Source organism: Betta splendens, chromosome 4 (genome assembly GCF_900634795.4).
Source record: "Betta splendens chromosome 4, fBetSpl5.4, whole genome shotgun sequence".
Classification (NCBI taxonomy): Eukaryota; Metazoa; Chordata; class Actinopteri; order Anabantiformes; family Osphronemidae; genus Betta; species Betta splendens.
Window position 1 is genome coordinate 19126705 of NC_040884.2, and position 14541 is coordinate 19141245.

Below are 14541 nucleotides of genomic sequence, written 5' to 3' on the forward strand. Positions count from 1 at the left end.
ATGTAAGCCTCCATCATGATGTGACGCAGCAACCAAGCATTCAGGTGTTTGTGTAGGTATTTAAATAAAGAATGCAAGGTAATAAATTACAAACTCAGCCTTTGAACAGACATGCAGCCGACTTTGTTGTCATAATTATTGTATGGGCATAAACACTTACTTCATCATCCAATGCCATCAAACGCACCACCACCATTAGCGTGTACGCAAACCAAAAGTTTTAATTGTAGTGAGTCCAATGGGAAACTTATTGCAGAGCTCCTGCTCTACTGTTTATGGAGGCTTATTAGAAACAAGCTGCAGTCACAGTGCCCACGTTCGGTTAGTGATATGGTAATGAAAACCACGCAGCTGCAAGCAAGCGCACACAAAGCTGAACCCACACATTACACAGGCAATTAATGGCAGCGTTGGCCCATTATTTTCTTTGTCTGATGAGAGTTATGATGGTAAAAGTGGGATTATACATATATACATTTAAAAACCACCAGAGTAAATATGTAGCTTACACATATTCTGAGATGACCTACGGTCCCTGAACATCTCACAGACAAAAGTACGCAGTTCGCCTGAGCAGTAAATTAGATGCTTATTGTCTAGTAATAAATATGATATAATATACGAATCCTAATGTCATTAATAGAAAACATAATCCAGGTAAAATTCTCATAAAACCAGATGTTCTGTTCACTTCAAATAGTGTACCCCATAGAATTTTATGATTCATTCATGTTCAGAACACAACGCTAGCGCACACAGACTGTACGAGCACACAGATGCAATCAGAGCTCAGACCTCCGAGTGTCATCGTGCTTTCCGCTTGTTCTCCCCTCTTCATTGGCTAAATTTTGTTCAGGCATCAAAGTTGCTGATAGGCTGCCGCGGCGGCGGAGAGTTGTTGCTGTTGCTAGGATCTTGTTGCTAGGACGGTTGCTATCTCAGAGGCTCAGCAGGAAACATGTAATGAATCATGGATGGTTGATTTTTCTCTAAGCACCCTAATCTGCGATGCAGATGAGCCCAAAGCTCGCCTCCCCCGTCTCCACCTTCCTCCTCACCAGCGCGTCCCCCGACCCACCCCCCCACTTCTGGATGGGTTCATTAAAAAAAAAAAAAAAAATTGAGTTTAGAATTTGAGAGCTGGCATTTCAAATGGTCCCGGGGCTGCTATAGAGTGGGGTGAGGATGTCAATTCTCATGCAAAAACAGAGGGGTCAAAGGTCACAATCAGCTATTTGTTGAAGAGGAGCCAGAAAGGAGCGGGCGGCCCCTACCTGACCCCCGAGATTATCCCTAATGATGTGGCTTGTGAAGTGTGGACGGCTCCGGACCCTCGGAGACACACGGCTGACATTCAAACCGCACGGACGTCAACACACTTAAGATACATTTTAGAACTTCAAAAGCCGCTGAAAGACAAGAGAGGGAATAGGTCAGGAGCTGCCTGTGCCGCTCCAGACGACACATAAAATGTTTTGGTGCTGCTCACAGAGGCGTTAAACTGTGGAGACTCCTCACACAGCTGTTGTCATCCTACACGCTACTGTACGTTTGCTTCCAAAACTCATGAAAAGGCCTCATTAGGATTCCCGAAAGGTCATCCATTGTGGTGCAAATGCGCCGCCGTGACTTAACAATTGCTGTGGGCATTTTTAATATCATGCTATTACAGCGTGCAGAAGGTGTGCAGGCCTGTGTTTAGCTCCTCAACCCCCCCCCCCCTACACCCCCCCCCCCCCCCCCCCCCCCCCCCCCCCCCCTTCCTCCCCGGCCGAACCGTCGCGTGCATGACTTATTTATTCCCGTCCAGTAAAAGCAGTGCAGCTGTTTCGTATAAAAGCGGCGCGCGCTTAAACTGTTCCTACTCCCGGTGTCGACGGCGAACGCCATCCGCGGAGGGCGAGGCGGCGTAAAAAGTGGTAATTACCGACAACAGATGACAGACAATATGGGCCCGCTGCTTTAATGGTACACAGCAGAAACACAGGAACCGGCAGCCACTGTGACTCTGCTGCATGTAAACATCTTGTGTCGCTACTGGAGAAATATTTTCTTTGATGCACTGTAATTATATGTTATAGTTCAGGCTTTGTTCCTCATCCCTCGTCCCACTGTTCATGCTACTAGTCGCCTCAAAGCGTTTGGTGTGAGTTTCGTATTCATTTCTTCACATTCACGACAATTTTGTTGATCGGCCCGACAATAATTAAAAGCAATCACACTGTGGCCCTTTAATGAACCCTTTCCTTCCTGCTAGCATGCGTCCCTTGACAGTCCTGCGGCGTCTGACTGTTGTTCTGCCCTCTGCCCTCATCATCCCCTCCGACACGTCACTAAACGGATCCCGGAGAATCTAGTTGCGCGCGCGGCGCTAATACCTTCTGACACGTTTGTTCACCGTCTCCTTATCATTAATAATTATGCAAAGAGGCGCGTCCTCAGCCAAGCAAAAGAAAGCAATCTTAGTATGCAAATGGTTAAAGTCCCCGCGGAGTGCGGCGATTAGATGTGTGTTGATAAACTCACTTATGATGAGTGACAGTGAGCAGGATTGAAGTCACTCTGGTCAACGCCGGCGCAGACGCTGATGAGGACGCAGCCGCCAAATGCCAGGGCATCCCCAGATGCATGATGGGACACGGATGAGGCGGTGTAAAATGTCATTGTGGCTGCCGCGCGCCCATTAATAACCAGAGAGGACCAAGCAGGGCCGATAATGAGAGGAGATTGGCTTCCTGATTGAAGGCGCCGCCTTTTCTCCTCAGCCAGATGTCGGGCCTCGCTGCAACTTCACACGCTCTGTCGCCAACGTCCCCAAACCTTTGGGATCGGAGGAAGGATGATCACACGGACGGTCAGACGTCAGATTTAGCATCATCTGTTATACACCTACAGCAGAGTTGGCTGTGTTAGCTACAGTAGATGCCTGCTTCCTAACAGGGATCTGGGAGCAGATCTGGGGCAGCTGGCGCTTCCTTCCTGTTGCTGAACACCTGGATCAGTGAGTCAGAGGCCGCTTAATGCAGCCTTTTCCACTCTCATCTAAGAAAGGTTCCAGCGCGTGACCCACTGAACCCATGTGATCCACTTATGACTGTCCACAGCCTTGGAAAAAATGGACAGACAGTCACCAATCCCATCTATGAATCCTCCCTACATGTTGTGCTGCATTAAGATGCAGTCACACAAAAAATTTGATCTGGCTTCAAAGCTGCTATTCAAAAATGTGCAAAGTTCTTATGACAACATGTTGGGAGTTCACACATAAAACTCAACATCGCTGCATAAACATGAATATCCTCAACTATTCAAGCCAGATCAATTTTGTCAGGATCAGCATTTCGACGAACGGGGAGCGAGGAAGAGAGACAGTAACCGGCGAAGCCAAGTTTAAAAGCTTGTTTGTTTCTTAAGAAGATCAAAGGTATCAAGGCCTTGGACAGACATGAGAGGAGCAGCCTCTGCAATATGCTCTCCATTCAGTCCCAACAACACCAGCAAAGAAAAACAAGGCTTTTCTCTTTGGGAAATCCTGGAAAGCATCCCAGACAGTGCTTCCAACAAGCAAACACTCGGGGATCTCCCCAGCGTCTCCGCGGGGAAACAGCATGTTTGTCAGCATGTTGTGCGTTGCCGCTCAAAGGTTGTGCGACCTGCAGGCTTCGTCTCCCGAGCGCACGAAGGTGAGCGCCTCAAACCCCGAACGTGAGCGGAGGAGTGGAGCAGGTGCCTTTCTCCGCGCGAAATCAACAATGAATCTTTGAAGGCGCGGCGGCGGCGGATCTGATAAAAGCAACCGCCGAACTCGCTGCCAAGATTCAACGAGATGCGATTAGATGAGGGGAAATTTCGTTTTTGTTCACTTATTTAAAATGTCGAGACGTGAACCACTCCTGTGAGGTTTGCAGTTGGCCTGAATTCCATGTTCTTTAAATTAGATTGATGAGCATATGTTGAAGTGTTGTCCACATCCTCTCTAAAAGGAGCCTGGTGCTAATAGCTTGGCCGGGAGTCACTGATCTGAGGACAAAGGGACCTCTCCTTCCTTTACGGGACACCATGAATTTAAAGTTAGTCCACTGGAGCTGGAGCCAGCAGCCACTACAATAAACCATAGAGCCGCTATCAAAGAGTGGGCAGGAGCTGGCGGCTCCCTGAGGGCCGCGGCTGAAAGGGCCCACTCCACTCACTGGTGGCGTGGACCATTTGATCTGCTCGTCTTTGGGCTCCAGGATCCGCGAGCTCAGCTTCCCAGACGCCTCTCCAGGATCGGCGGCGTCGGATTGGGTGATTGAGCAGCCTCCCTGTCTGACTGTAGGAATCCAGCCTGGCGGGTCTGCGAGCATTTTCTGCCGGCGTCGTAATTACACAGCCATTTTTCTCCTCCGCAGTCGTTTATAGCGGCGTGATACGCCGCCGCTCCCCGACAACAGCCAGATATGCTGATTTTGATGGATCTCACTCCAAAGACTTATCCGAGCTTAAGCAGTAATTTAGAAATCCCTAAATTAAAAATCACTTTGAGTTAAGCCGAGCATCCAAAGAGGCTGCACACAGTATCTAATTTTGTGACTTTTTCAGGACGCATTAATCCTCCCAAATGGGAGCTGACAGGATATCATATGGTATTGTAGCACACCAGATACCTCAGGAAGCAATTACCATGAATACGTTTTCTAATAAACTTGTACCCATCAGATGATAAGCAATTAAACATGCGTAATTATGGCTTCCATACAGTCATTTCTAAGCTGATTAGGTTTGTGTGCTTTACAACCTGAATGGGGGAATATTAATAGGGCTTTGGTTTGGTGTTGCTGGTTAGCGCTGGCAGCTCATCAGTGACTCACATGCAAATGAGGTCTCAGGAAGTGCGTGAAGCCTCGTTCCCGGCTATTAGAACTGTCAGGGGAGGGAGTGACATGTCAGCGAGCGGCGCACACATGAATATGCGCCGCACAGCCCTGAGATGTGGGAAATGACATACATATCCTATTTATCCCTGTGCGCCTACGAAGCGTTTACCTCCTGCTAAAGATGACAACATGTTTAGCAGTAATATTCATTGCTGGACTGGATACGAGGCTCGGCCTCAAGGACACTTGGAGCTTGATGAAGTATTGATTTTCTTATCGCTGTCTAATAAGACACCTTCATAAACGATTTGCTTGTGAGTAATGACCTTATTAACTGTTAATAAGTATTTTATATTTGCTTCATGGATTCATTATAAGCACTGAATAAGAGCCACATTAAGCTGATTTTTATTCCTGTATTAGTGTTTATAACTGATTTAACAAGCAATAGCACAAACCCATAAAAACATTCACCCACATTATTAAAGGCATGTTAGTAGAAAGATGTGGTTTAATTAATTTAGGGGGATTCTCCTGTTTGTTTAGAACTACAATAAACCTGGACCAAACAACATATTCATATCACATCTGACAAAAAATGCACATCTGTAATTATCAGCATCCTTGTTATTATCGTCTGATCCGAACCACATAACTCAGACATTTCTCAGTGAAGTGGAGGACGGTTCCCAGAACGCTCCTCTCTGTCGTATTACGATCAGACCGTGGCCGACACCTTTCTCTTCGGGTTCCCAGCCACTCTCTGCCGCTGCTGCTGCTGCTGCTGCTGCTGCTGCTGCTGCTGAACCAAGCATTTCATCTGGACAAACCTGAGAATCTCTCCCACATACAAACCCTCAGGGAGCGAGATGCAGCTTTACTACGGCCGGCGTTCAATCAAAGGCACTTAACCGGAGGAGCAGGCGGCCTCCTGTTTGTGACTGAATGAATTAGAAAGGAAATCAAACAACAGGCAGCAAAGCAGCAACAACTGTTCTGATTTATTACCAATCTGAACGTTACTTTTCACACAAAATATATGGATCTCCTTGAGGCTCTCAGTGGATATTCCAGATAGCACTAAATAGGAAGTCATTCATTATCTATACATAAAGAGTAGAATAATCTGTTGCACAAAATATCACAATATACCAGTGATGGAGGGACAAAATAATTTAGCAACAATCCTGATATATGTTCTACTTAAATATATAATATCTTTACCAATCTAGATTGATAATATTTCTAAATAGAAGCACGTGTATCTCAGTAGGTATATTGCACATTTAATAGTAACAGAGATAGATGCTCATGAGAGGATCATGATGCAAAATGTCAAATCATTGTGATGAGGGATTAAAAACACCTGATATGTTGCAATAATCATGAGGTTTGAGGCTCTTGGGTGACACACACGTCAACGTCTGCACGTGTGATGCTGAGTAGACAGTTGATTCAGGGGAAATTCATTTCCAGAACGCTACATCACTTCATTTAGGAATACAGTCCGCACAATAATAGGATTTTTACAGGCAACTGGACGTATTTTACATAATAATAACCTAAAAGTCATCATGTTGAGGGCTGCAGTGATGAATCAATCTGCTCATTAATCGTTTCTGTAGTATTTCAAGCTTAGCTTAGCTTAAACAATTATACTGACTGATCCTTACATGAAATAACTGCAGCCCTACTGTAGTTTGTTTTACAGTACACGTGCCAATAGTCACGTTTTCAGCATCTGCACCAGTTTTTTTCCGTAGATTTTGGAACAAAAATCCACACTTGACATCACGTAAACATCTGGTGAGTGGCACTAGAACAGTATGTTCAGGAACAACATCACAGTTATAGAGCACCAGGCTTCATATCGACAAAGAAGCTCACAGTAGCAGCGCTGATCTCACGACGGCTCCGGGCGCCACAAATGCTCCTGCATCGCCCCGGCGACACAGATCCCAGATCAACAGCCGCACTCTGAGGTTGGAATTTGTGAATATGGATCCCGGTGAGGTATCTGGCACAACATTCATAAGTATACAGTATATATAGAGGTGAGGAGGAGGGAGAGACAGGAGAGGGAGAGACGGAGCGGGGGAGAGGAAGGGGTGAGAGCGGTGTCAGTCTTGAGTGGGCAGAGGAAGCCGGTGCTCAGCGAGCGAGGAGAAGGAGGGGGGGGGGGGGGGGGGGGGGGGGGGGGTGCCTTCACTGAGGAAGCGCCTTCAGGATGGCGTTCACCTCCTCTGCCACGGCTGTCAGCGCAAACTCGAACTGCTCCTGAGGAGGAGGTGGGGGGGAGAAAACAGGGAGGGGGGGGTTTAGTGTGTAAACAAATGTAATGGCTCAGGACCGTCGTCGCCGGGTGATTGGCAGCTGCTGCCTCGCCCCCCCCCCCCCCGACCCCGGCCAGCACATGCGTGACCGGCGCGCTCGGAGTGCACGCGTCCCCGGCGCTGCCATCGATCCAGCCAGGTGTGTCTTAAAATGGAGCTTTTGTCTCAAGCTGTCTCTCCGCGCGCCCCGGCTTCGCGCCAGCGTGTGTTTGTTTGTGAGTCTGACTCACGCTTCTCCCCGAGGAGCACAAAAGGGGTTGATTGATGTTTGCCCCACGGACCTGGTGTTTTTAAAATGCTCTCCTCTCCCCAGGCTGCGGGCCACGGGGTCCTCTCACAGAGAAAAGGTACGTAGGAGTTTGGAGGGAACCGTCTTTAGATGTGTCAACACACAGGCTGCCACAGTCTGGCCTGAGGATAGGCTGAATCAATACAGAGGAGTCACTAGTGGCCGTGCCTCTCTCTCGCTCTCTCTCTGCAGTGGAGATGCTTTCTATTTTTATGTGTCTTCTGATGTTGTGATGCAGCTTTAAAATATGTATGTACACGCATCTACTGTTTATGCTGTTGTTGTTGTCCCCAGCTGCATTTAAACTTCTGTAATAAAATAACAGAGATATTCAGTTTTTGCTCCTGCTGCGCTGTTCCCCGTTCCGCCGCTAGGGGGAGCTCAATCTCTGCTCCGCACGTCATGTCAGGCTGGGAAAAAAAAAGGGGAAAAGGCCGCGCACACGTGCCGTAATTAGTCCTGCATGTAGATGTGTATTAAACTACTTAGCCAGGAGAAAAAACGGTAAATAAAATGTTCCTTGTGAGCTCGATTCCAAAAAAAAAATGAAGCAGCAACATTAAGCAGGAAAATAAAGATAATTGGCTGTCCAATCCTGGAGAACTAACTTTAAATTTCATAGCTCATTACAATCTCATTTTTGTGTATACCCACAGCATGAAGCAAAGTGGAATCAACAATACTACAATATGATTTCATTTAGACTTGTCAGGGAAGAAAAAGAGAGAGGGCCTGAAAAGCGTGTCTCTGCTGAACAGAGCAGGGCTGTAAAGGCGGCATTAATGAGCCATCGGGAAACGCTGGTAGGAAGCAGCTCACCACCGCTGCATGAGCTCTGACTTGATCATTATTAGCTTTCTTTTTATTCCTTTCAAACGCAAGACAAAAACAAAGCTACCTATTTGCGTCAGTGTGCGGGAGAAAATGATTTTTTTGAAGCAGCGAGAGGTGGTGGTGGTGGTGGTGAGGGGGGGGGGGGGGGGGGGGGGGGGGTCACCAGCAGACAGCTGATCTTTAAGATAAGATAAAACATGGGAAAAAAATTGAAAGAATATTTGACATTAAAACACAATTTGGTTCTCATTGTGAGGGTTCGCTGCTTTTTAATGTTTTACTTTCAGGGCAAGTTGTTCGGTTTGAGCTGTTTGAAAGACACAGATGTCATATTTGTGTGATGTTAATTTATTCACACTTTTTGACCTTTCATAGACTAAACACTAATCAGTAATCAAAAGAAGCTTGTTCGCAGCTCTTGTTCCACCGCTACTCAATGTTTCTTCAATTAATTGCGCAATTTACATATAATATAAAATCAGTGCATGTAACATTTTAGGTTCACTATTTGACTTAGATGCTGCTGGTGAACGTGGGACAGTTATCTTCACAGGAAATGTGCTGTAATCCCCCAGCAGTTAGAAATGACCACCTCGTTCTCCCTCAGTAGACAATCGTCCGTCTGAATGGCTACACCCCCACCCCTGCCTCCCGGTCCCCCTCTCCCCCCGCCTCTCTGACTCAAAGCCGGGGACCTTACCTTTGTCTGGACCATGCCAGCTCTCTGGTCTCTCAAGTGCTCCAGGGTAGCGGCAATATCAATCTCTTTAGCACCTGCAACAGACCAAAAATTGGAGTGAGTTCAAAGCAGCGGAGTAATCCAGCTCACATCTGTCAATCTCTCTTTATACTGGGCTCCCTTTGGAACAGCACAGCGATTGAAAATTATTACATTCATCCCTCGAAAGACTTGGACGAGAGCCACAGACTGTTTCGTGATAAAATATGCAAGCGCATACTTTTGGCGTCTTGGAAAATTTGCAATAATGCATTCAAAAAAATGCTAAGCGCCGCCTTCTTTGAGAATCTTGTTTTGGAAATTGGTCTAGTTATGTCCAGCGATAACGTCTACTAAGAGCTTTTTGATACAAAATTATCAGAGTGTGTTCATGCGTGCATGTATAACCCAGTCTAATTAAAATGATTTATTGCCTTTGCAGCAGCCACACCAGTGATTAACCTACGCAACAGTTGCTCGCCTTCAGCAGTGATTAGGTGCTGTTGAGTTGTGTCTGCTCTGGCTGATCTTAATCTGGAAATCTTATTCTACTCTCAGATTTATGGATTTCAAGGAGCACGCCAGAGCTCATTTGAGGCAGAGAGGAGCACTGAACTTTGAAGATGTTTTTGAAAGTGAAGCAGAGAAAGGAAACCAGAGAGATGGCGCTAAAAAGGAAAATGTATGTGTGAGAGTGAGTGAGACGGAGAGAAAGAGGGATTTAATGCAGCTGGACTTAATACTCCAAGTACTCCAGTGCTCCGACAAGACTTTCATGTTTCAGAAGGGCTGGATTCCAAAGTTAAGCTCAAAAGAGGCTTTCCAAGCAAATAAAAAGCTTTGGACAGTGATATTATGTTCATTGTAGAAATTCAGAAAACAAAGAGTTAAAAAGAGACTAAGTGGCACGTTTCATCACCACGAACTACAGCGCACAGAAGTACACGAACTCTATTCACAATCGGCCTGACTGACAGCACACAGGCAGCGAAGGGAAGGTCTGCTCTGCTAACCTGTCCTGATGGGGGGTGGATCTCACATGGAGGGTTTGAAGGTCAGAGGTCAAAGGACAAAAGGCACAGGGGTCAGCTAAGCTATGCACAGCTTTAAGATGATGCAAGAACCCAACTCGTGGAGAACAATGGAGATGTGGAGGTGCAAGAGTTTGACTGAAATTAAGCATATGCATATATATATATATATATATATATATATATATATATAAATTATATGTTTTGTGTGTTTTTAGAGATCTAAAAGATAAAAGGCAGAGAGTCTTTTTTGTTGCTTTGCTTTGGAAAAATGTGCTAAGTCGGTATGAAAATTGCAGATAATGAAATGTAACAGCACCTGGATGTGTTGTGAGCTCAGACAGCTGAGTTTCCACTTATTACACAGCACTGGCAGTGAATGCAGGGCCGCTGCACTGTATGCGCTATCTAAATTCTTGCTACAGGTCAAAACGGTGTGACAGCGGCTTAAATAGAAAACTACTAATGTGGGTGTACTGTGGGCTTCCTTTCATTTTCCTTCTCTCGGCTCTCTCTTTGTTCTGCTCTCCCCACTCCAAGCAGCTCCCTCCACGTCTGCCTCTGTGTTCGCTGCCTTTGGAGGCCTCCGAAAAAAAAAAATGTAGTCACCCTCTAATGCATCCCCAAGACCCTCTGTGGAAAATGAGAGGCTTTAGCGTTGCCAGGGCAACACTTCAACGCGAGCAGGCAGAGTGAAAGTCATTGATCGTTACCTTTCGCCATCCTATTGAGGACCATGTCAATCAGAATGTAAGTCCCACTCCTGCCGGCTCCATCGCTGCAGAGAGCCAAGAGAGAGACGGAGATCATTAAGGTGGCAGCGCTGCAGACGCTTTAATCTCCCAGTGTTTTCCTTATAGGAAACAAACTGCTCATTTACATCTGCGTCTGCTGAGATACTGTGCAGTATATTTAAACCCAAATGAGTCCAGACATACAGATCCACACAGCTCCATCTGCCCAAAACCTCACCACAGATAAAACAGAATACTTAATTAGCACAAATCAATACTAATCCTCAATGTTCTAATCAAAATACCTGAGGAGATCTGAATATTTGATGTTCCAATAAATGTGATTATGTTAAACCTTTGCACACAAGTGCATGTGTGGTCTTGAGACTCGCCTGGCTGCTGGAGAGGGGAACGGTGTGTGAGGCACACTGGGGACAAAGGCTTTTAAATGCATGCACCTCAGGAGCAGAGGAGAGGGTGAGAGGCCAGGGGCGGTTCAAGAACAGCTTTTGGAGAGCCTTGCTTTTCCATTACTCCAGAGATAGTCTTATGAAAAGCCTCCCTTTGTGCCCGCCGGCCATTCAGCGGCTCTGCATGTTAATTGCAAACAAGGCGTGCACATCTCTCTAATAAAGGCAAGGCCAATAAAACAGGAGAGCGGCCTGAGCACTACTGCTTCATTAATCCACTGCTAGACACTCAGCGTGTACAGCTCCCTCGGAGGGAGAGCGGGCTGGCCGGCCCCATGCATGACTTAACAGGATGTGACTATTAAAAGTGGTCAGACAGATACCTGGTGTTTAATACAAACCAATCAACTAATTCAACCAAATGGGAAATGGAAGTGTCCTTGGCCGAGTGTGCCAGTGCTGCCACGCTATTTCCACACAGACCACAGCCTGTGGAATAAACAGCGCAGCTCCAGTGGACTCTGATAGGATGGATGTACTGAACGGGTTTAAATAAACAGCCTCTTCCCTCCAACACACAGACCATGACAAACACTCTCCATCCCACTTCAGCAACACTGTCATAAGCCTCCAACAGTATACTTGCCTGCAGTGAACAATTATCGGGCAAGACCGACCCCGGTAGCACTTGTTAACCTTTCTGAAATAAGAAAGAAAAATGCATGTTATTGTTAGCTTGATGCCAAGATGCCTAAACAGGTTAAAGTCTTTCTTTTATGTTTTTTTTTCAAATAATAATAACAGCGACAATTAAGTCAAATGTGACTCATGAGGGATTTGTGCTCTGCGGTCTGGATGAAATTAATGGCTGCAATAATCAAGGGAACAAAGAGAATCCTGAGAGATGCTCCCGCCTGTCAATCAATCACTTTAATTCGAGGATAGAGAGAGAAATGTGTGTCGCGCCACGTAAATAAATTGAGCATCAGCATTTCAGACAGCGTTATTGTGACATGTGGGTGATGGATGCGGCGGTGTGATGTTGTGATTGCCGACCGCCGACGCATTAACCCCGGCCAATTATGAATGTTCTACACCACAGGAGCGGTGAAGGCCAACAAGCCTTTTCACACCCCGCTGTTGCCATGGAAACTGACTACACTGAGAGCTTCCGCATCTCTCTGTGCCCCTCGTTTTTTTTTATTTTTTATTTTTTTTACCTTTCAACACCAAATTGAAGAATAAATGCACAAAAATTTCATGTCCTGTCTGTAGGTCATGAGCTCAAAATAAAGGGTCATATTTATTATTATTATTATGAATTATTATTACGACATTTCAGATATTTAAGAATTGTCTTTCCATTTTGTAGACCTATTGTTTGTTGTTTTTGTAGCTGTCTTTATTTTTCTTTCTAGATCATATTAAGCTGATTAAACTCATAAAAAACACATTAATTCCAAACATATTTTTGAAATCAGAACGCACCCTTAGTTAAAGAGCAAGTTTCCATGCAAGCCAGAGGAAGGAGCGGTGATTGGAGGGAGACAGAGAGTCAGGAAGGAGAGAAAGACAGTTTGTGCACAGGCCTGGCTGAGGAGAGACAGTTTCCAATGATCACTTTTGTGACTATGCAACTGGGCTCATATTACTAGCTGCAACATCACAAAAATGACACTGGCAACCGCAAAATACCAAGTTGGCCAAAACCAAGAGTGTACAGTACACTGTGTGGATCTGAGATCCCTGAATCACACAGTCAGAGCCTCCGATTCCCACTAACCTACAGCAAGATCGAGGGATTTGCGTCAAAGGCGGTCTAGTCGCTAAGGGAAACACAGCTGAGCCCTGCAAACAGATATCACATTAGCATAACTGACTGCAAACGTCACCCGGGTCATTTTAAAGAGTCTCTGTGAGCAAAGGATGACATGATAACATTGAACATCCTCCTTTTAACCATTTGCATAACAAACCAGAGGGACAGAGCTCATCCACAAATCAGATGCATCTATTCTCATTTGGAGGGCTTTTCCTGTCCCTCCTGGGTTCTCCCTCTGCTAGAATACATTATATGCAGAACATACAAGGTTATTCATTCACTAAAGCGTCCCTTCTCTCCCATGTTTTTAGCGAGACAGCTTTCATTTAATTGGGTGTCTGAATTAGGTGTTTTCTTTTCTTCTCAAGCCAAGCCAGGCAGTGCAGGGCTGTTAATTTACTGCATCACATGTGCTGGAGGGAGGTGAGGGAAATAGGGTCCAGGATGAAAGGGATAGTACAGAAACACAGTCCTTATTAGAACCACCGTTCTCTAGGACACCGAAAGGCAGCGAGGCAAAAGGGAGACGGACCAGAGATGTGCTGACAGAATACAGAATACAAGGAAGGTGATTAAGGACAAGCTCAGGATAACAGGCCGGTAATAAAGGTGATATCTGTCTGAAATCTGCTGAGCCGCAGCGACTGGGGGGAAGCCGGCAGGCTCTGCACTCTACCTGCGGAAGTCCAAGAGAGTCCGGGCCGAGGTGGGGATCCCGCGGTCCATCCAGGACAGGAAGTGGAACTGGGTGACGGTGCGGGTCTCGTTGGTCTGCAGGTTCTTCAGGTAGAAGCTCCGCACCAGGAAGTCCTCGCACCAGATGTGCTCGGACACCAAGTTGACCTGAGGCCACAGAAAGGGGCACCAGCGTAAGAAACCCAGCTCCCACCAGAACCTCCCTTTCATCTCCAGTGAGTAGAATCATTTCATGATTGAGGCTTTGCAGCGTTGGATGGACCGACCTCGTAGACGTGGTAGACGTCCGAGCCCTCGTCGGGCCAGTAGTGGTGGCACTGCTTGACTCCGTTTTCTGAAAGCGGGGTTAGCATGACGATGACCACGCAGCCGCTCTCCCACACCATCTACACACAGCAAGACCGCCGTCAGTCACGCGGACGACTTTACGACCGGGCCGCTCGGACCAGCGCATCGCGCGTTAACGTTGTCTCGCATTGGAGTGAAATTGATTTCTTAATCTTGGTCCAGGAAGTAGGAATAAATGTCACCTCTCCACGTACGACAAATGATAAACATCGAGCCGAGCAGCAGGAGGGCGCATCTCGAGCCCTCCGTCGCTCAGCCGCCGCCTGGTTGGGATCACAACATGGAGCGCTGCTGCTGCTCCATTTCATATTATCACTATCTAATGTGTCCTTGGGAAAAATACAAGCCCATGGCAGCCATTAGGAAAATGAGGAGGAAACGCGGGTTTTATGATTGCTATAAAAACACAATGGGTCTGACTATACACTAATCACAAGCTTCTGTGATCCAGCCCAGTGGACACATTACAC

The 14541-nt window shown here is 46.4% G+C and overlaps 1 protein-coding gene across 1 annotated transcript in view; it reads right to left on the reverse strand.

Moving 5' to 3' along the window:
• Nucleotides 1-5835: 5835 nt before the first annotated feature.
• Nucleotides 5836-14541, reverse strand: part of ptprn2 (protein tyrosine phosphatase receptor type N2) — an 86562-nt gene continuing 77856 nt past the window's right edge. Inside the window, exons 17-22 of the mRNA XM_029145593.3 lie at nucleotides 13990-14109; nucleotides 13704-13870; nucleotides 11852-11905; nucleotides 10775-10839; nucleotides 9013-9086; nucleotides 5836-7133 (exon numbers count right to left, since the gene is read on the reverse strand). Coding sequence (XP_029001426.1) covers nucleotides 7062-7133; nucleotides 9013-9086; nucleotides 10775-10839; nucleotides 11852-11905; nucleotides 13704-13870; nucleotides 13990-14109 — 552 coding nt within the window. The 3' untranslated portion in view covers nucleotides 5836-7061. The remainder of the gene's footprint in view (nucleotides 7134-9012; nucleotides 9087-10774; nucleotides 10840-11851; nucleotides 11906-13703; nucleotides 13871-13989; nucleotides 14110-14541) is intronic.